The sequence below is a fragment of the Penicillium vulpinum genome (genome assembly GCF_028829585.1).
Source record: "Penicillium vulpinum strain IBT 29486 chromosome Unknown utg000004l_segment0_segment0, whole genome shotgun sequence".
NCBI classification, from domain to species: domain Eukaryota; kingdom Fungi; phylum Ascomycota; class Eurotiomycetes; order Eurotiales; family Aspergillaceae; genus Penicillium; species Penicillium vulpinum.
The window spans coordinates 4,200,493-4,219,459 of NW_026643244.1; the positions used below are offsets into that span (position 1 = coordinate 4,200,493).

General features: G+C 47.8%; 6 protein-coding genes across 6 annotated transcripts; 2 read left to right on the top strand and 4 right to left on the bottom strand.

Annotated features, from left to right (window-relative positions):
- Positions 1-3,702: 3,702 nt before the first annotated feature.
- N7479_010097 (uncharacterized protein) lies at positions 3,703-4,080 on the bottom strand (the record flags this gene model as incomplete). The annotated part of the gene is made up of 1 exon (XM_057257790.1): positions 3,703-4,080. The coding sequence occupies one exon, from the start codon at positions 4,078-4,080 to the stop codon at positions 3,703-3,705; it is 378 nt and encodes a 125-aa protein (XP_057105248.1).
- Positions 4,081-5,382: 1,302 nt separating this feature from the next.
- Positions 5,383-6,948, top strand: N7479_010098 (FAD-binding monooxygenase; the record flags this gene model as incomplete). Its single annotated transcript, XM_057257791.1, has 6 exons — positions 5,383-5,618; positions 5,680-5,935; positions 5,996-6,289; positions 6,347-6,494; positions 6,555-6,699; positions 6,768-6,948. 6 exons carry the CDS (start codon positions 5,383-5,385, stop codon positions 6,946-6,948), a joined length of 1,260 nt encoding a protein of 419 aa, XP_057105249.1.
- A 1,838-nt stretch (positions 6,949-8,786) lies between these two features.
- N7479_010099 (uncharacterized protein) lies at positions 8,787-11,222 on the top strand (the record flags this gene model as incomplete). The annotated part of the gene is made up of 1 exon (XM_057257792.1): positions 8,787-11,222. The coding sequence occupies one exon, from the start codon at positions 8,787-8,789 to the stop codon at positions 11,220-11,222; it is 2,436 nt and encodes an 811-aa protein (XP_057105250.1).
- A 1,274-nt stretch (positions 11,223-12,496) lies between these two features.
- On the bottom strand, positions 12,497-12,679 carry N7479_010100 (uncharacterized protein; the record flags this gene model as incomplete). Its single annotated transcript, XM_057257793.1, has 1 exon — positions 12,497-12,679. The coding sequence occupies one exon, from the start codon at positions 12,677-12,679 to the stop codon at positions 12,497-12,499; it is 183 nt and encodes a 60-aa protein (XP_057105251.1).
- Positions 12,680-13,129: 450 nt separating this feature from the next.
- On the bottom strand, positions 13,130-15,540 carry N7479_010101 (fungal specific transcription factor domain-containing protein; the record flags this gene model as incomplete). The annotated part of the gene is made up of 5 exons (XM_057257794.1): positions 13,130-13,187; positions 13,266-14,459; positions 14,520-15,151; positions 15,347-15,438; positions 15,489-15,540. The coding sequence occupies 5 exons, from the start codon at positions 15,538-15,540 to the stop codon at positions 13,130-13,132; spliced, it is 2,028 nt and encodes a 675-aa protein (XP_057105252.1).
- An 823-nt stretch (positions 15,541-16,363) lies between these two features.
- On the bottom strand, positions 16,364-18,877 carry N7479_010102 (uncharacterized protein; the record flags this gene model as incomplete). Its single annotated transcript, XM_057257795.1, has 6 exons — positions 16,364-17,036; positions 17,110-17,457; positions 17,515-17,691; positions 17,742-17,893; positions 17,985-18,599; positions 18,701-18,877. The coding sequence occupies 6 exons, from the start codon at positions 18,875-18,877 to the stop codon at positions 16,364-16,366; spliced, it is 2,142 nt and encodes a 713-aa protein (XP_057105253.1).
- Positions 18,878-18,967: the final 90 nt, after the last annotated feature.

Genomic DNA, 18,967 nt, shown 5'->3' on the forward strand with positions numbered 1-18,967 from the left:
GGCGAGAAACGGGATCTATACATATAGTAATTAAAAAAGTCACGTTTTTCGGAATATTTGTATTGTTTGGTGCTTTTTGGGCCCTGATAGGCCCCTATTCAAAGCCCAGTGGGCTTTCACCCCGGGCCCATAACCCACCGGTGGGCCTAAGGACTAGCCCCAAAACCCAGCCCATTAGTGGGCTTTGGGCTTTGTGGGCTTTGCGGAGGTCTATCTGAACCTTTCAGGAGCAGTACCTCTTAGCACTGCCAACAGTTCCCATATCCATATCCATGGATCCAATCAACATATCGTATCTTTGAGAATGCATCAGCGACCGTTTCATTTTTTTTAGTTGTGTGATCTTGGCCAAATAACCTACCGCGAAAAAAGACTTGGGCGGGTATACAGATCATGTGATTGGATATCGTTTATGTCATCCATTCCTGGGCAGGCGCATCCAGGGGTCATCACATCACAATCTATAGTTTGTGACAATATTTATTTGACACATCACCTACATGGCAATCGCCTGGATACTACCGAGACGTACTGTCCCACGGAGGACAATCCTGCGGCTTCTCACTGTCTCTCAGTCGATGTCCACACACTCAGACAAGAGTCAGATGGACTAGCCACTTTATATCTCCCCCGTTGACGCGGAGCCACTTCACCGGTACCGGCAAGGTGGATACCACCCAGTTGTCCTGGGATAATACCTGAAATCTGGAAGGTATAAAGTGCTACATAAACTAGGGTGGGGAGGTTACTCAACAGTTTGGGCGGCGAGAGATCAAAGGTTGTACAAAATTGGGTGACTCATAGTAGACCTAGCTAACTGGAAAGTTGCATTTTTTCAGAGATAATGCTTATGTTGCTGTCAAAATTCCTGTTGCAGAAGGTGATAATGGTGCAGAGATACGAGAGCTCCAAACTCTGAAGAATTTAGCATCTCATCGCCCTCCCTTAGACCATACGGTACACATACTTGATGACTTCAATTTGAGGGGCCAAAATGGGTCTTATAACTGTCTGGTATATGAGCTTTTGGGGCCTAATGTTCCGGACGCAACTAAAGCACATTTTCCCTATGGGAGGCTCCCTGGGAAGCTCGCCAAAGTCATTGCGAAGCAAAGTCTTCTCGGTCTTGATAGCTTGCAACAACGGAATATTGCACATGGAGGTACGTATGTTATAGTTCATACTCCTAGGAAATTTTTGACCCACTCTTATATAATATAGATCTATATACCCGCAATCTAGCCTTTACTATACCTTCTATAGACAATTTAACTGAAGATAAGTTTACTAAGATGCTAGGAAATCCAGATATTGGCTATGTCCGAAGTCGCGACGGGAAAGACCTCGAATCTAGTTTACCCGAGTATGTCGTTAGGCCTACCTCGTATCAGACAATGCATTCTTTGATATCCGCCCAGACGATCAAAATCATCGACTTTGGGGGATCGTTTTTACATACTACGGTACCTCAAACACTACACACCTCTACCTGTTCGGGCACCTGAGGTCATTTTTCAAGATCGCATTGATTACCGCGTTGACTTGTGGAGCATGGGATGCATGGTAGGTGAAGCCATTCGACGTTAAACACCATACAACAGTAAACTGATGGATATGCTAGCTCTTTGAACTTTTTGCTGGTCAACCGCCTTTCGACACCTTCTTGATAACGCCCCCAATTCTCGTTGGACAGATGCGAGAGATGGTAAGTGATGAACTGCCTGAAAGATGGCACAAGATATGGGATATGATGAACGCAGATGACGGCGAAACCCCAGAAGGCACCGCACCCAACTTGCAGGAGTGGCTAGAGGAAGTGTACTTTGAGAGCCCGCAGAGTCCTGATCTTACCAGGGATGATATCGCGAGGCTGGGACAGATCATTGGAAGGGTGTTGCTGTTTGAGCCGTCAGCAAGAGCCTCAGCAAGACAGATTTTGGAAGACCCTTGGTTTGACGAGTAAACAACCATGGCAAGCAGTCATTATGCAGAGAGTCTGCTTGGAGAGCTCGTTTTCGAATCCTAGCATATCTAGTCCTCCCACTGTAGATAGTTCCTTTCTCTCCTTATGCATCCTACAGGATTTGCCAGAAAGCCTTTTCTCTGAGTAGACTCCTAAATTATTGTAGCCTCGGGGCTCGCTGTTAGTTGAACACCCAGAGATGCCATATACCACCACCATGCTTCCACAGTGCTCTCATGCTGAGCCAAAATCAACGGTAAATATTCCAGCCACTGTTCGTCATCAACAGTCAACTCCGTTTTGTGGGTCTCCTGGTGCTCAGGCAGCCAGCCAGACAGTTCCCAATCAACGATAACAAGGGCACTGTGGTTTCAAAAGCATAGTGGTATTACCACTTCGGTGGAGATCACCTTGCATGAACTTGATAGTGTTGTCATCAGGTAGGTCATACCGAAAAGGTTGGATTGGAACCTAGTACTGATCAGGCATCGGTTGACGACAGAGAAATACAAAGCGGTTATGATGAAAGTCATGGACTGTGTTGAACGGTCCCGCCTCATGCGTATTCTAAGTGAATACTCTATCATAAAGCAATATTCGCATAACATTTCCTAAAAAAATATTTGTCCAACCTATCAGACTCACTACAGTACCTCCAAGATGGTGAACAGCGGACATTATCTAGGGGTCGATCTCAAAGCCAGCATTGGCACGAAACTGCCGACGCCAGTTTATCTTGGTTTTCTTCCCCGTCCAATTGGACTTGTTTACAATCAAACACTGCATTTGCGAAGGGGCATAACGGCCAATGTCCCAATGGACTTTTTGGCCTAGTTTATGCCCTAAAATGCTTTATTGGTGCCTTATTTCAAACAGGCAGAAATTAAAATACCTGAATTACAATGACAGATGTCTTATTAAGCAAAGTACCCAAAGTGCTCGAGTCCAATAAAATGAAGCTATTCCCACCATACAAAATATTGTGCACCCGCCCCCCGACCGCCTACCGCTTATTCTACGAAGTTGAAGTCGCAACTGTTTTCATCCGCATTTGTTGGTGCGAGACGCTAAGCGTAGATACCAATCCAATGATATAGCTCACTATCGTTAAAGGCGCCTAGTTAAGCCCGTCCGGCTGATTTTGATCTGGTATTTGTCCTTGAGAATGGTGCGAATAGCTTCATGGGTGGTTTTTTGTTAGAGAAGATCAAGTATCTCGGCTTTATGAGGCTCAATATCGATAGACGATGGGTGGGGATAGGAATAGCTCCAGGGCGATGACGATGATGGAAATGATGATGGGAATAGCTTCATTTACAATACACTGTATAGAGCGGTCAAAAAAGCGCTCTAGAATCAGGCATCATTCAGGCATAAACTAGGCCAAAAAGTCCATTGGGACATTGGCCGTTGTGCCCTTCGCAGCATTAGTCATCTATTTTCCTCTCCTAGGTACATCCGCATCTTACTCCTCCAGATATGCCTAGCGCGGAAGCCTTTGGACTACAACTATAAGCTAAGCTTATGCTCATCAAAAAAATTTAGATATACTTGAATTGTTACTTTCTTTCCATTTCTCAAAGCTACAGTCCACGGTAACCATGGTCAGACTTGATGCGATGAACAGTAAAAAGCATGAGTGAAAGGAGGGGGAATACTCGTCATTGCCTCTAATTCAATTTGCCGAATACATAGTCCATTTTATTTCTATCGCACTGGCGATTGGCCAGATACTGATCTCAAACGATAGTAACAGGCTCAGTACCAAAGAACGCAGAGACATTGGCATAGTCCTTGCTGCACTCAAAGTCCACCGTCTGACCCTTGGTAAAGTAGACACAGTCTCCCACCTTGAGGGTGAATGTATCGCCACCATGAACATGGGCTTTGATCCATCCCGCCGTGACGTATGTGAACTCGTCACAGGTGTATGTCATGCTGGCGGTTGCAGACTCGCGGAAAGCACCAGCAACTCGCTTGCCATCCGATGAGCGGAACATAATAGCCTTGGTGCCCTCCCATTCAGGGAAGGGCTCCCAAGAAAAGGAGTCCCATTTGCCGTATGCGACCGTGTTAGGCTTATCGGAGCCAGTAAGATTGGACTGGGACTTAGGCATGGTAGGAAGCGGATTGAGGTAGGGATTTGAAGACCGGGCGATAATAATGACGGCAAGAGGTATTGTTGCTTTTGTGGGTAGATCATGCTCCCATATCGCACACTCTTATACCCCATCCCCCAAGCCATTGATCTAGCGAGTGTAACGTGGTTGATTCCGACGGTGCACTTGACCTCCTGCAACGCAGCCATGTATGTATGACATTTACACATCACCCGTCGACTTTTCTTGGTTTTGTGGTCGAGTTGAAAATGGCATAGTGGGCTCAATAGGCTCCTGTGTTACACTTGAGCCGCCGTGCTCTCACTTATCACATAGTTTTCCAATACTTGCTGTCTGATGAGTGGGTATATTGGAATATTAGGTACACGAAGTTGAGGACTTGCAAATAGGCCCAATTCAACTTCCAGAAACTGAAGGGCTTGGATCAACTTGCATATTGGGACAAAGCCTCTTCGGGACTCTCTCCCAACGCCATATTTTATCAAGGCCCTGACAAAACGGCACTGATGTCTCTTGCTCCACAAATTGCGCCCTAGACTCGAAAGGAACCATTCCGGGGGACTATGAGGTGGTCAAACCGTTCCATGGATATTTCCAAAGACTCGAAAAATAAGTCATCGCTGATATTACTAGTCCCTCTGGGAGAATCTCGACACACCGCTTGCTTTGGTTGTCCAGTTGTAGCCTGGGTGTTATGGGTATATTTATGTCCTGCTTTTAAAGTTACAACTGCACCGGTCTTTGCTTTCTAGTTTCCAATAGGAATTATACTCACAAACAATCAACGAGATTTGTGGGTTACACGATACAGTGCACTGTCTCTATTACAAGATACCCTGGGACCAAATACTCGACACCTGCATCCGCAGAGGTCTCCAGTCGGCTTCTACTGCTCCTATCTATAAAAAGCGACAAGAAAAGGGTGGATATGCTGGGACGCCGATGTTTCTTTCGCCGAAATTTTGCAAGAACGCGTAGAGAGACCCCGCAGCCATCACTTTTCCTATCTGTTAGGGCATAGTCCGATCGACCACCAGCAAGCTAGAACGTGCTGGAACAAAACATTCCATGACAGTCCACACGCGGGGTCTGGCTTTTCCATATTTAGTGATTCCTAGCTCGCTGTTGTGGGATTGGACAACAAGGCACTAGTGGCGCATGGCACATTTGAAGCTTAGTATGGCGCGATTTAGTTATCTACCGGCCACTCCCGACCATGAGGTGCAATACTATAGATATATAAGCAAGGAAGGAAAAATTGAGAGTTAGCATATCCAAACCCAGAATCGTTTCTCGAATATGGTCGGACAGGAATTTACTTCTGTGGCCATTGTTGGTGGCGGACCTGGAGGATTAGGAACTGCGATTGCTCTCTCACAGCTGCCATTCCTGAAGGTGACCCTGTACGAGAAAAACACAGAGCCCCGAGAAGCCGGGGCAGGTATCAGCTTGACGACTAATGCGTGGAGAGTTCTGGATTTACTTGGAGCCAGCGATGGGGTCAGGGGAGGCTCCAAATCCAATACACACCAAAGGTAAGCAGTGCTTTCCCAGCCGCAGTAACAGCTGGAGCATATGTTAACCTTGAATTTCAAGAAATGCCTACACAGGGAAGGTTTTGAGAATCACCCAGCATCCAGAAAATTCCGCTGCAGATTACCGCGGATCAATCCGTGCTCGCAGAACCCGACTACAGTCAGCTCTCTTATCGCGAGTGCCGGAGGGCGTGATCCAATTTGGCAAAAAAGTTGTATCTTTGGAGGACCTCTCGGGCCAGGGAGTTCGTTTGGTGTTCCAGGATCACACCGAGGCGATTGCGGACATTGTCGTTGGAGCGGACGGGATACACTCTGTTCGTCAAGCCTCCTATGTTAGAAGTGACATTTGCGACTGACAAATTCCCCCGATATAGGTTGTTCGTAGGGCCCTGTTTCCTGATCATCAACTTCATTTTACAGGCAATTCTGCATTCCGTGTTCTGGTTCCGAAGTCCCAGCTGGCTCATATCCCGGACATAACGAATACAACATCATGGTGGTGGGGCGAAGCTGGTCATGTCTATCTCTCCGATGTGGACAACGAAGAAGAAATCAAAGATCCGCTTTTTGAAATCACTGTTCGATCCTACAATGAACCTGAAGTATCAGGGAAGACGGTCTTTTGGGGCATCCCTGCAACCAACGACAAAGTAGGATTGCGTGTTGAAGTACGACATAGCTTTTCTAGATTAAAAAAGTGTATTCATTACTAACATTTAATACAGACATTCGACCAAAGAATAAGAGAGGCAATAAGCGCAGTGACTGAGGGAGAATGGAGGGAATTTGCGACATTCGCTGGACCTCGTCTGAACAAGATCACCGACTGGGATAAAATCGCCCTTATTGGAGATGCCAGTCACCCTCTTTCGGGTGAGTCCAAGTACTCTCATTTAAGGCTTGCCGTCATATACAGCACTAACGGGTTTCCAGGCGCGTTTGGCTCTGGGGCGACATTTGCCATGGAGGATGGTTGGATTCTCGCACGTGCGCTCCAGTTTACACGGATTGGTTCTCGTCCTGCGCGGGACGCTCTGGAGATCTTTGAACAGATTCGAGCTCCATATTATGCTAAAATGTAAGTTTGAACTTCATACTATGCGCAAAATGGTCCGGATCTGGCCTTGCCATCCTAATACTTCGCAGGTATCAGCATCTAGACGAAATACGTGACAAAACGGAACAACTCCGAGCACAAGAGAAGGATTTTGATATCATTCTGCAAGCCAAAATCGACACTTTTCTATTTGAAGACAAGGATTTCATTTATCAAAATGATATTAAAAAAGTCTGGGAAGAGTTTCTTGTGGCAGAGCAGGCAAAGTGATCCTTATCCTGAAACTCACAGTGCTCACCATAGTTGAAAAACCTACTAGGGTCTTCCATCAACAATGAATCTTGTAGTTACTTGAGAAATTAACGTAAAAATCGATTATATACATGTAGCTTTCCTTGCACATTCTAGTTCTTTCTAATGTGGATTTTACAGCTTATATTAGTGTTTGTTCTTTTTTTCACTTCAGTACTTGAAGCCACTTTTCTAGCTACACTTGCACGGTTATATAGGAAACATCGAGTGGCATATATGGAAAATTCGGCTTGCACATCAACCCATTTTTACGGCCTATATATGCTATTCTATATTTAACTATAGCATCGACCAAGGGAAGAAATATCTAGAAGAAAGTTACAACTAAGGAGACATCCGAAACAATATCTGACAAGATAGATACAACATACTTTCAAGACACCTAAAAACACTACTCGGAAGATCTACAGAGTTCTAAGACTTCTCAAATTACTATCAAAAAGACTTCACTATGCCGTATAAGCGGCAAACCCTATTCTTGTTTCTTATATTTCGAAATGAAGTATCCTTTCCGTTGAACCTCGGCCACTGTGTTCTTCCCAGAGGCATGGATGACTGAGGCATAAAAATAATCTCACAACTATGAAGAGAATAGCAAAGATAGCAAAGATAGCAAAGACGCTTGAACGAAATTGTTAATTATCCTAAAGAATATCACTAAAATGGATGATATTCATGATCCAATATATATACAAAGTAGTGCTCGGCTAATTCTATGCAGATCTGCCCCCTATTTGTGGTATTGTGGATCATCGTGAGTATTGGCACTTTGAAAGGGGTTCCGGCAAGCTTTTTTTACGCCCTTTTTGGCAGATCTTCGGGTAGCGGAGGACAAGGATGTTGGAAAAGCAGCATGATATGATGTCTCTATAGTTTTCAGGTAGCACGTACTTTGTGTAGTACTTGTGAATGGTGTGATTCTATACTTTACAAGGATTGCGGAAGATAACCAGACGACTAGGTATTTTTAAGGGGGAGGATAAGTGAGATACATAGATGGAGATCCATAGGTTAAGTATTATTGGTATTACAGATGATGACCATAAATGAACTGTATATATTCACATATGAACGTATCAACATAATAGAGAGGTATAGAGAGTACTCCGTATAGAGAGTGGTATATATAGTTAAGATAGTTACCTACAACTGGAATACCTGGTTTGTCATCACGTGACATGGAGAGGAGAAACTGAAAATTCCATTTTTTCCCGTTTTTTTATTTTTATTTTTTATTTTATTTTTTAATGTTTTTTTCCCTCGCCATCGAGGATTCCAGCCCAGCGTCATCCACTTCATCTCCAATCTACTTCTTCTGGGCCCTGTTATCCGTTGAGCCTTCTAGCAAATAGATTTGGATCACCCTCGCTGCCTCTCAGGATCCCCCCCAGCTCATCCCCCCCCTGAATCCCTTTGAGCGACCGTCGACTCATTTTTCTCGAACTGCGCTGACCGACTCACCTCGGTCTCCGTAGCCGCTAAACCTAATCGGGAATAAGTGCACGGTTTCTTTCTTGCCTTGTTGCCTTGTGGCCTTAGGCCGCTGGGAACAACAAACACGCGGCCTCGGCGCGACTCTGGTGGCGATTCCCCGTATAGAATTATCGGCGGCGCTGGCGCAACATCGGCGGCATCTTGGTTTAAAATTGCCCTTCTGTATTCCATCTCTCCCCTTTCAAGCTAGCTCGCGGTCATTTTGACGGGTTTTGCCCTTGCATGCTTCGTGGTTGAAGGAAACACTTGATTATCTGCCGCTTACGGCCAAGTGCCCAACGCATTTCTAAAATTGAGTCAAAATGATGAACTACGGTGGTCACCCATTCCACCCTCAACAGTCACAGCAGCCTCAACAGCAACAACAACATCAAGGTGTTCAACCCCAACATCCGTTGGGTCCGCAACCTCAACGTCAGCATGCCCAGTCGCCCTTGCTAGGCGCGGGGCCGCAGCTGCCACAACATGGCAGTCCATTCCCGGGCAATAAGCCAATTTTTCGGGGCCAACCTCAGCAAAACTTTGCTGCGTCGCAATCTCCAGATATGCGCAAGATGACCCCGACATCAGGGTCATTAGGTGGGTACCCCACTACCAGCAGTTTTGGCCAATTTCCGGGGCAGTTTGCGGCGCAGAGCTCCCCAGATCTGATGTCTCGCAACCCAGACCCTATGGCGCTGCAAAACCTCCAGCGTGGGTTTAATCCAATGGCCCACCTCCGGCCGCAGCCGGGAATGAGTCCATCAACTGGACTCACTCATGGGCATCCCATGAATGTTCCTTCGCCGCAGCAGGGAATGAACAGACTACCTCACGCAGGCATGCAGCAGAGGGATAATCATACTTCGGCCAGTCCATCTATGGCTAGCCCGTCTATGTTTGGCATGAATCAACAGCGTCAAGCCCAACCGCAGTCGCAACCGCAGTCGCCCCAACAGACACACCAACAGTTGCAGCAGCAGATTCAACAGCAGCAGTTCCAGCAGCAACGACTTGAGCAACAGCAAAGGATGGAGCAACAAAAACAAATCCAGCAGCAGCGTTTGGAACAGCAGCAACGGTTAGAACAGCAGCAGCGGCTTGAGCAACAGAAGGAATTAGAACAACAAAAGCTAGATGAGCAAAAGATACTAGAGCAGCAACAGCAGAGGCTCGAGCAACAGAAACAGCATCAGCAGCGGGTGGAGCAGCAGCAGCGACTTGAGCACCAACAGAAGCAGCAATTGGAGCAGCAGAGGTTGCAAAAATTGCAGCACCAATCTCAGGCACACAACCCATATCAACAACAGTCACCCTTTTCCCAACACACCCAGCCTCCGTTCCACCCATCTCAGTATCAACAGCATCAAGCCCAATCGCAACATCAGTACGCCCCACACCAGACACAATTCTCTCAGCCGCAGCAGACACAGTTCCAGCCGTCTCCGCACCAGGCTCAATTCCAGCACTATCAGCCAGGACCGCATTCGGCTGCTGTGCCTTCATCGCAGCCACCTGCACCGGTTGTCCCTGCAGTCTCGGAAAGCCCGGTCATGAAGCCCGACGAGTCGAGCCCTGTACCGAAGAAGAAAGCCAAACCTAAGAAGCCTGCACCGGCTCAATCTCAGCCTGTTCAGGCGCAGCCTCAACTCAATGCCCCCATGGCTGTTCCTAGTTCTCTCCCCGCACAAGCCAATGGACAAGGGCAGATCCCCTCCGTGTCCACAGTCGGAGGTGACCAAATTGCCACACCGCCTCCGAAACGTCGTCGGGGACGGCCTAGGAAGGAAGAAGTCGCGGCCAGGCTTGCTGCGCAAGCCGCACAGGCTGCACAAAATGGCGAGTCTATTCCTCAACCAGGACAAGCTTCATTTACTGCAAATATGACGCCGACCGCCCCAGGTTCCGCAGGACCAAACGCCACAACTAAGGGGACGCCTATTCTGGGACCGGACGGGACTCCTTTGAAGCGAAAACGTGGACGTCCTCGTAAGGCCGATCAAATTGCGTGGGCAGCTGCAACGGGCCAACCCTTACCACCGCCTAAACCAAGGAAGCCAGCTTCAGCCAAACCAAAAGCACCTGGCACGGGTCGGCCACGTGGGAGACCTCGCAAGGCTGATGTGGCCGCGGCCGCTGCCGCTGCAGCTGCCGCTGCAGCCGCGGCCAGTGGAGATCAGACACAGACAGAGATCAATCCCCAATTGGGTGAGGGCACAGATACAACGACCGCACTGAACCGTGCAACCTCTTCGGTGGACGAAGAGGCGCGCAAACGGCCCTGCCCGACACCACCGCAGATGCTTCAAGGCCAGTCTCTACCGCAACAGCAGAACCTTCACATGTTCCAACAGAATCAGTCTTCACAGGCGCAGGCAAGTCAGCATCTTGGACAACCCCAAGTTCAGCACATGCACCAGCAGCAGAATCAACATCTGGCCTCACAGCCTGGTTCTCACCTGCCGCATAGCCAATCCCTACCCCAACAGCCCGGTCAGCCACTCTCTATGCCCCATATGCAAATGCACCACCATTCTCCTGTTCACCCCCCGCGACCCCTCCCTCATCAGCCATATCTTCAATCGCCGATGCAGCAACAGATGCAACACCCAATGTCGTCCGAGTCCCCCGTCCACGGGATGCCAGGACAACCACGCAGACCTCCAATTCCGCAGCGGAGCCAGGCCCCTCCCCCGCCTGCACCACAACATGAACACCAGCATACCTTCCAGATCCAGATGCAGCCGCAACCAACCTGAGTGCTGAATGTGGTTCAGGATATGGGTTTCATTCGATTAATGCAACATCCATTGATCGAAATTTTATTTCTGACCAGTATATTTTGACTTGAATTTCATCCCAAAGAACATCGGTGTTTATATCATTCCTCAATTATGTCACGTGTGTTTTTGTCGGTCGTTATACGTCCATGGAGTCTCAGGTCTTTCCGTGGGCCTATTATGGCGTTGAGTCCTTTTGTGTCATTGGCATCCAGGCATTTCTTGTTTCGTTTACTTAGCCTGTGGTTTTTTTTTTCTTAATCTTTTTCTTACATATCTAATGTTCTCAATTTAGTACATACTCGGTTCTAATCTCATTTCCTTAATTGTGTACCACTAACCTTTAACATCGCTCTACATGGTTAGGCTACCTAAAAGCAGTGAACTAGTTCTCAGTCCCGTTCTCTTCCCCCATCTGTAAGGGGTTACTTGGCACTGGAGGATCTGGTATCTGGGTTGTCTATAAAGAACACCCACCTGGCAAGATATTATTACCAACAATTATCTAATGAAATATCCTCATATCCTTGGACCCCCTATCCATATTTCTTCTGTGACACACTAGATATCCCAGCGCTGATTTAACCCACTTAGGTGGAGGGCTAATGCAGCTCAGCCGCCTTAACATAAGTACTAATTCCTAAAATTACAACCTCTAAACTTCCAGAGCTGTTACCCAAAGGGGTCTAGCTCTTCTCATGAGATGCGATGCATGTCATCACAGAGCCTAGACTTAATATATTGATTTATCCCTGTATATAATAACACTGACCAATGCAGCTAAACACGGAATACAATTCACGACAGGCAAGATATTGGAATAGAACTTATTTTTATGAGGTTATACTACAATCTTTCTTAATTTCTTATACTCTTGCGAATTCGGGAATAATATCTTTATTTTCTTCGTATTTCGTACTAGTATATCAGTAGTGGAACTATCTCACGATGAAAGATCAAACGACTTCAAATATTGATATTGAATTATATAAAAAGGAATTATGAAATAGAGCAAAGGACTTATAACATCTTTATAGGAGCTGAAATCTAGGGCAGGTTGATACAATGATATTACATGCTAAAAGGGAAGAGAGGAGCGGAGAGAAAAGAGCTCTTTTTTCTTTCGAGCAAGAGAATTCCGGCCTAACGCCACGTGACCGGGTGTAAACAACTGTGTATCCTGTAGGATGGGGTCAAACCTTTGTGCTGCTGCTCAATCACTCGCCAAAGTTGTAATACCACGGTTCTCGTACTCAGACTTCGAGGCCTTGCGCGATATTATGGATACCAACACGCTTGTCAATCTCGCCCACGAGGTACAGGACCAGCTTTGGGTTGACAAGTTGAACGAGACCTACAAGTATTTCCAATACATCGTCGGGCAAGACTTGGACCATCTCGTCCAGCAGCCAAACTCGACTGTTGGTTTTTATCATGCTAGAAATGAATTTGTGGCATTTAAGGTCCTAAAAAGTCTGGTACCCGACTTAGTCCATGCAGAGTGTGACTGTTGCAAGTTTAAGCTGATTTGCGGCTTGAACTAGCGAATTTGATCGTCCGTGGCAAGAAAGATTGTACTGTTGTTGGAGTCATGGACCTGGAATAGTCATATGTGGAACCTGCTCAACTTTGGGGCTCGGCTCCGTGGTGGCTTCTTCAAGATAGGCATGTTAACAGTTCATGGGACTACGATGATAACTATGAGCCACCCAAGATTGTTGCTAGGTACTTCAGACACCTGAAAATTTTCATGCGTATTTTGCTGGAGGCAAAATTGGAAGAGTATCAAGACATAGAACTCCCCAACCTCATTAAGTGGTCACAGGACTCACATAGGTATCGTGTTATCATAAAATTGAGATCAAATCAAGAACGACTCCAACTTCTTAAAAGACGCCGCCTTCAAAATCAATCAACTCCTCAAACGCCTCCATTCCACTCCCACTACCATGTCCATAGCTTCCACTATTCTCCCCATTCCCAGTCCCATTTCCATTTCGATCCCCACTAGAATGTCTCAACCTCCCCTCCACAGATCCCTCAAAACAACCCTTATCCGGCCACTCGCTCAAATCAATCCCCAACCCCGGCGCAATCTTCTTAACAATCCCATCACAAAGCAAAAAGGCTCTACGCGCAGCGGGATTCACAGCAGCAGTAGTATGTAGCCAAGACAGCGCCTTCTTCGTCGCCGCAATAGCCGTACTTAAATCCGTCTCCATCAACAGTGGATAAAACCTCGCCTGCGAGGACGGCGTCGCAGGACTGAGGAGTGGACTTGCGGCGTCCGTATTGTCATAGTGCGCGCGAGAACAGTACGACAACCCCAGAAGTAGAGCAGTAGTTGCCTGCATGAGGAAATGCAGGATACTCCACCAGGGCGCGGCGTGGGCTAGCCATGGCATGTTGGGATGTTCTGGGAGAATAGAGATAAGCGCGCAGGAAGCTTGCAGACAATTTGTAGCCATTTCCAAGCGGAGTTTGCCACGTGCGGTAATTTCGCCTGTTGGCGTGGCGTAGCGGGTGGATTGATGGATGTCAGTTAGGCATGGTCTGCAGAGGGTGATTCGGGAGGAGTAGTAGTTCATTGCTAGACAGACTCGTTCGCGGAGGAATGGGGTGGAGATATCGTCTAATCGTGGGTGTGTTAGGTGCCAGGGGGTGGTGCTGGGGTGTGAAAGGGTGAAGTGGTAGAAATTGGGAAGTTTTGAGAGCCAGCGGTCCATTTGGTGACTGAATTTTTGCACGTGGTATTCTACTTGCCTGGGGCCTTTGCGGAGGCCTTCGATGCTGTAGACCTTGTTCATGAGGGCGTGAGTTATGAGGGTTAGATCGACGAGGAAGTTGAAGAAGAGAGATGGGCAGGGTGGACATGATGTCACCCATGAGGGGGAGTGGTGTTGGCTGACAGATTCGAAGAGGGTGGAGCGGAGTTGTGCTTCGCGGAGGGTGGGATCTTGGAAGAGGTGCTTGGCTTCAGGGTGGTCAAATGTTTCTTCTTCGTAGGGAAGGGGTGCTGGGACAGAGCAGAGGCCTTCACTGACACAGGAGGCGCGGCCGGTCATTGAGGTTAGGAGGTGCTCGAGGGAGTAGATGGACCACCAGAGACGGCCACGGGCTTCTTTCACGGCATCTTTGGTGCGGTCATCTGTTAGGCGGAGATTGATGCCGAGGGAAAGGGCTGAACGGAGGGCCATGTTGGAGAATTTGGATGCTCTGGGGGGAAGGGGTTGGAAGTTAACATGATGATTGGGGAAATGGAGACTTATTACCTACCGGTTCACCTGTCCCAGGCAAAGTAGGTAAACTGCGACGAGAAGCTCGAGTTGGATCTGCTGGAGATCGGTGTGCTCGAATAGCACATTGCTGTGCAAACCGAGATGGCGTGCCCGGGTCAGGTATATCAGGTCTTCCTCGCCAGTGCTTCGGGGATCATCTAGTAGTCGACAGTAGCGACAACCAATAGCAAAGATCATGTTCAGAACGGCCAGCCATTTCCGGGGTGGTGTTGATGCATTGTTGAAAAACTGCTTATACTGAGAGATAAAAGTCATCTTCCGAATTGTGCTAAATGTCGGATGAACATTGATGAGGTAGGCGTCAAGATATCGGTCTGCCAATTCCCGCGGGGGCACAGAGAATGGGTCGCATGGTTCGATCAATGGAATATCCAGACAGTCGAGATGATAATCTATCATAAAAGTCGGGATTTGCCTTTCCAATGACTGCTGCTGCTGAATAGATGCTGGATCACGGTGACTGTCCGTGTAGAAAGAATTCGGTACATGTTCCTGCGAACTTTGCATATTCACGCCGCTCTCCAGCTTGCGAATCCAATTGGCCTCTAAACTCTTCCCAAAGAAGCCCGCAGCACGAGTATCCTCGTTTCGATCGAGGTCTTCGTCAACCTAGTCGATAGCATCGAGTGAGCCAATGGAGGTACAGGAATCATCAGAGTTGTCGACATCTTTTCTAGAGTTTTCCCCACTTTTGGACTTAATTTGCCAAATGGCAAATAGTCAGAGGCTAGATTTGGGACTCCAATCATAAAATCCGGGCCTCGAGTGAGACTAGGGGACTTGATGTGACATGGATGGACATACCTTCAATTCTCTTTTGATCCTCCGGGCTGTGGGGATGTCCACCTCGGATTCTAAGTCTCGAAGAAGTGCTTCGTATGCATTCACTCGTTTGACTAAGGATCCCAGTCGTTTCTGGTCGCGCACTCGTTTAACCTCTTCATACGAACAGGTGTGGTTATGATATATACATTGTCCGCACGACGGCCGGGTACCATCACATTTGGTTTTGCGCTGGCGACAGGGCTCACAAGCCCGTGCTGATCGCCGTCGCCCGTGCAGAGAGGCGTCAAACCTGGCTAGGCGAGGAATGGCTACCTTTGGCGCGGCTGTACTCCCTAATCCTGATGCTGACGGGGCAGACATATATTGGGTGGCTTGGGCGGGGGGCTGAATTGGTGAGAAAGGGATAGGTGTTGGATAGGGGTGTTGAGGTAGAGATTCAGTATTCAATGGCATCCAGTCATATTCATCTGAATTATCCATATCGTATCTGTATCGACTTTATCGACATGAATATATATTACTGAAAGTTGATGGGGTGTTTACAAGGCTAAAAAGGTGAAAGAACAAAAACCACTCATAAGCTAAAGCGCAGGGATTGTTTTCTGTGACATTTCTCAAATATCTCCTAGGGACGTAGATCAACGTGGACTAACGTGGAGAAGATATTTCCATTGCCACTTTGGTGGAGTCGATGAGCTCCTGATTTGACGTCAGTCTTGACCAGTCAACTCCTCCTTTATAACTTCCCAACCACCACAGTCAAAACTTATTAAAAACCCACACTGGGTCTGGGATCATCCTCTAATCTGCCGATGATTGCCAATAACTACCAATGACTCGTCAGAAACTGTCTCGTGCAAATTTCTCATTCGTGTCACCTTATCCATCGCCATGGACTCGTTTGAATCTACTTTGTATATCTACCGATCAAATCCATACAACAGTGTCGCCACTCCGTTAAACACGGAAAATCTATCTGCAAATCAGATCCGCACTGGATACATATGACGGACATGGTGGATCCTATATTGTCCCTTAACATCCAACAGGCCGATACCTCTCAACCAACACATCGTCTTTCCCAAGACTAAGACTCTCGTACCGATCCAACATATCTGAAAGTCCAAGACCAGGATAATCCTGCAACCCCTTACTATCCCCCTCCCCAATCCCATGATACTTATCCTTCTGATTCAACTTCTCAAGCCCATCAGCATACTCATCAAATCGATTACACCCCCTCGCCTTCGACTCCTCATCAAACAATTCCTTCAACTCATCAGGCACAGAACTCGCCTCCCGAATCCGACACCCTTGCGCCTTCGCTCGGACTGACTGCCGGAAAATATGGAACAGATTCCTCCCTAGCGCAGACCGACTCGCAACGATCGAGAACGCGCTCGCGAGAGTGAGGAAATCCTCATCCAGAACATCGAACGATTCCTGCTCGAGCATCGTAAACAGCGCAAGGTTGATCGCGTACATCGCGAACTGATGCGCCCGACTAACACCGAACTCGCGTCTGTGCAGACGCGTTAGCGCGGCGATGCCTCGTGCCGCGTTCTGCGTTACTTCCCGCGCGTTGTATTTTCGCTCGGGGGTGTGACGCGGCGGGCTTTCGGGTGTTTTGGGCTCGAAGGGTATGGGCGGGACTTCGTCTTCCGAGATGCAGCTGAAGAGGTTTATGATGAGGGAGTGATAGCGCATTCTGTGTGGGATAAGTATTTTGCTTTCGCTCCTGCATGATGCTAAGATAGATGGATTATGGACATGCTACTCACTTCAGTAAGATAATATGCGGAGCTGGCCTGTACCGGACATCAAAGTCCTCTGGGAGAAGATCATGCCAGCGACGGATACGGTCGTATAAATCCTCGCGGCTCTGGTGATGGATGGGGCCGAGAGCGGTGTTACTCCTGTGGTCTGCGAACATGCTGCGTGAAATATCGCGCGCAATCGTCGACAGGTTGCATGCTTCGTCGAAGTACTGGCTGAAGAATGACGAGCGCGGGTCGCGATGAGTTGGGTATGGCTGCCACAGGGCTTTGTCTTCTGGCTGGTTGATATCGAGACGGGCCATGTTGACGTGGTCGATGAGACTTGGCCGGAGGAATGAAGTGTGGACCATTCTACGCATGCGAATATGAATGTAAGTTCAAGGATGAGTGTTAGCAGGGTTCACTTACGTGTCGACATTGAATAAACCCCAGGCTGTCCTCTTGCATGAGATATCCATGTCTTGGGATAACTCGCCCGAGGCCATTCTTGGTCCTGTACTGCCGACCAGACCCAATGCCTCGCCCATTCGGATTGCCTCGTGCAGCATGATATAGCCCAGATCGTCCTCGCGAGACATTGCATATCTGTCTGTGTCAGAGCAGCCTCGAATTAGGACAAAGTTGTTTATACAAACCTCTCATACATCAACAGAGTCCCCTGCAAACCTGCCAAACTAGGCTGCGAACTCTCCTCATCTCTCAACCTCTCTGCTTCAGCAAGAAAATCACTTCCTTTCGAAGAGATATCACCAGGAACAACATAAGCCTCGGAGAACTCAGAGAAGTACTAACAGACAAATCAGCAACCGAACCGACATTAACACATCTCCACTCTCCAACCCAAATGAATCAAAATAATAAAAAAAGAAAATACCCACACAAGCATTACTGAGCAGCGCATTAACCAAAAATGGGCTACAAAACTCCGACCCCAGCACACCCTTCGCCATATGCCTAACAAAAACCTCCTTATCCATGACCGCACTAAACGGCCAATCCCACGCAAAATACAATGACACCAGATGCGACACCAGATCCGCATCCGCAGTGACCCTCGTCCACGGCGCCGCAGGCACTTCACAAGGCGCCGAGTCACACAGATAATGGATATCCATAACCTTTCTTCTGAAAGTAGGACCCGTGCCCTCGACATTGATAAGCTGGCGCATATCTTCGAGTTTTGCGACAGTTTCCTGCTTGACGGCTGCAGATGTAGATGCGGATGTGGTGGTGAGTGACGCGAGTGTTTCATTGATGTATGCGCGGATTTCGTCTGCGGGGGCATTGTGTCGGATTATTGTTAGCAGCTGTAGGGCATCTTGTTCGTTTGCTTCGCGGACCAGCCTGAATAGATCTGAGAGGAGATCGCGGTGGTAAGAGAGCTCGTCTGCTGTGCGTTTTGCGGCGACGCGGCGGCGTTGGTCGAGGGATTCGTCGAATATGCAGACTCTTTTGAATGTTTGGCAGTTTGTGCAGGGGGATGTTCCGGAGCACTGGTTTGTTAGTTTGGGCTATGGTATGATATGGGTATAGATGGAATATATATAGATGTAGGGTAGGTAGATGTAGTATCGTGTTTAATAATAAATCTCACCTTTCTCTTCGACTTTTTACAAGCCAGACAAGCAGTCGAAACTCTCTTCTTCCACGTAGAACCTTTCCCTTCCTCTGCGGGTGGACTGCCATTTTCAGGATCATGGTAGTTTTCCTGGTCATGGTCATCCCCCGAAGGCGAGGGACCTGGTACAATACGGCGGTGGTTCCCACTCATATTCTGATATGAGCAGGTGAATTGAAGTATGCTTTTGCTTTTCTGTTTTCGTTTTCTTTGAAATGAATGTAAAATATAAAATATATAGAC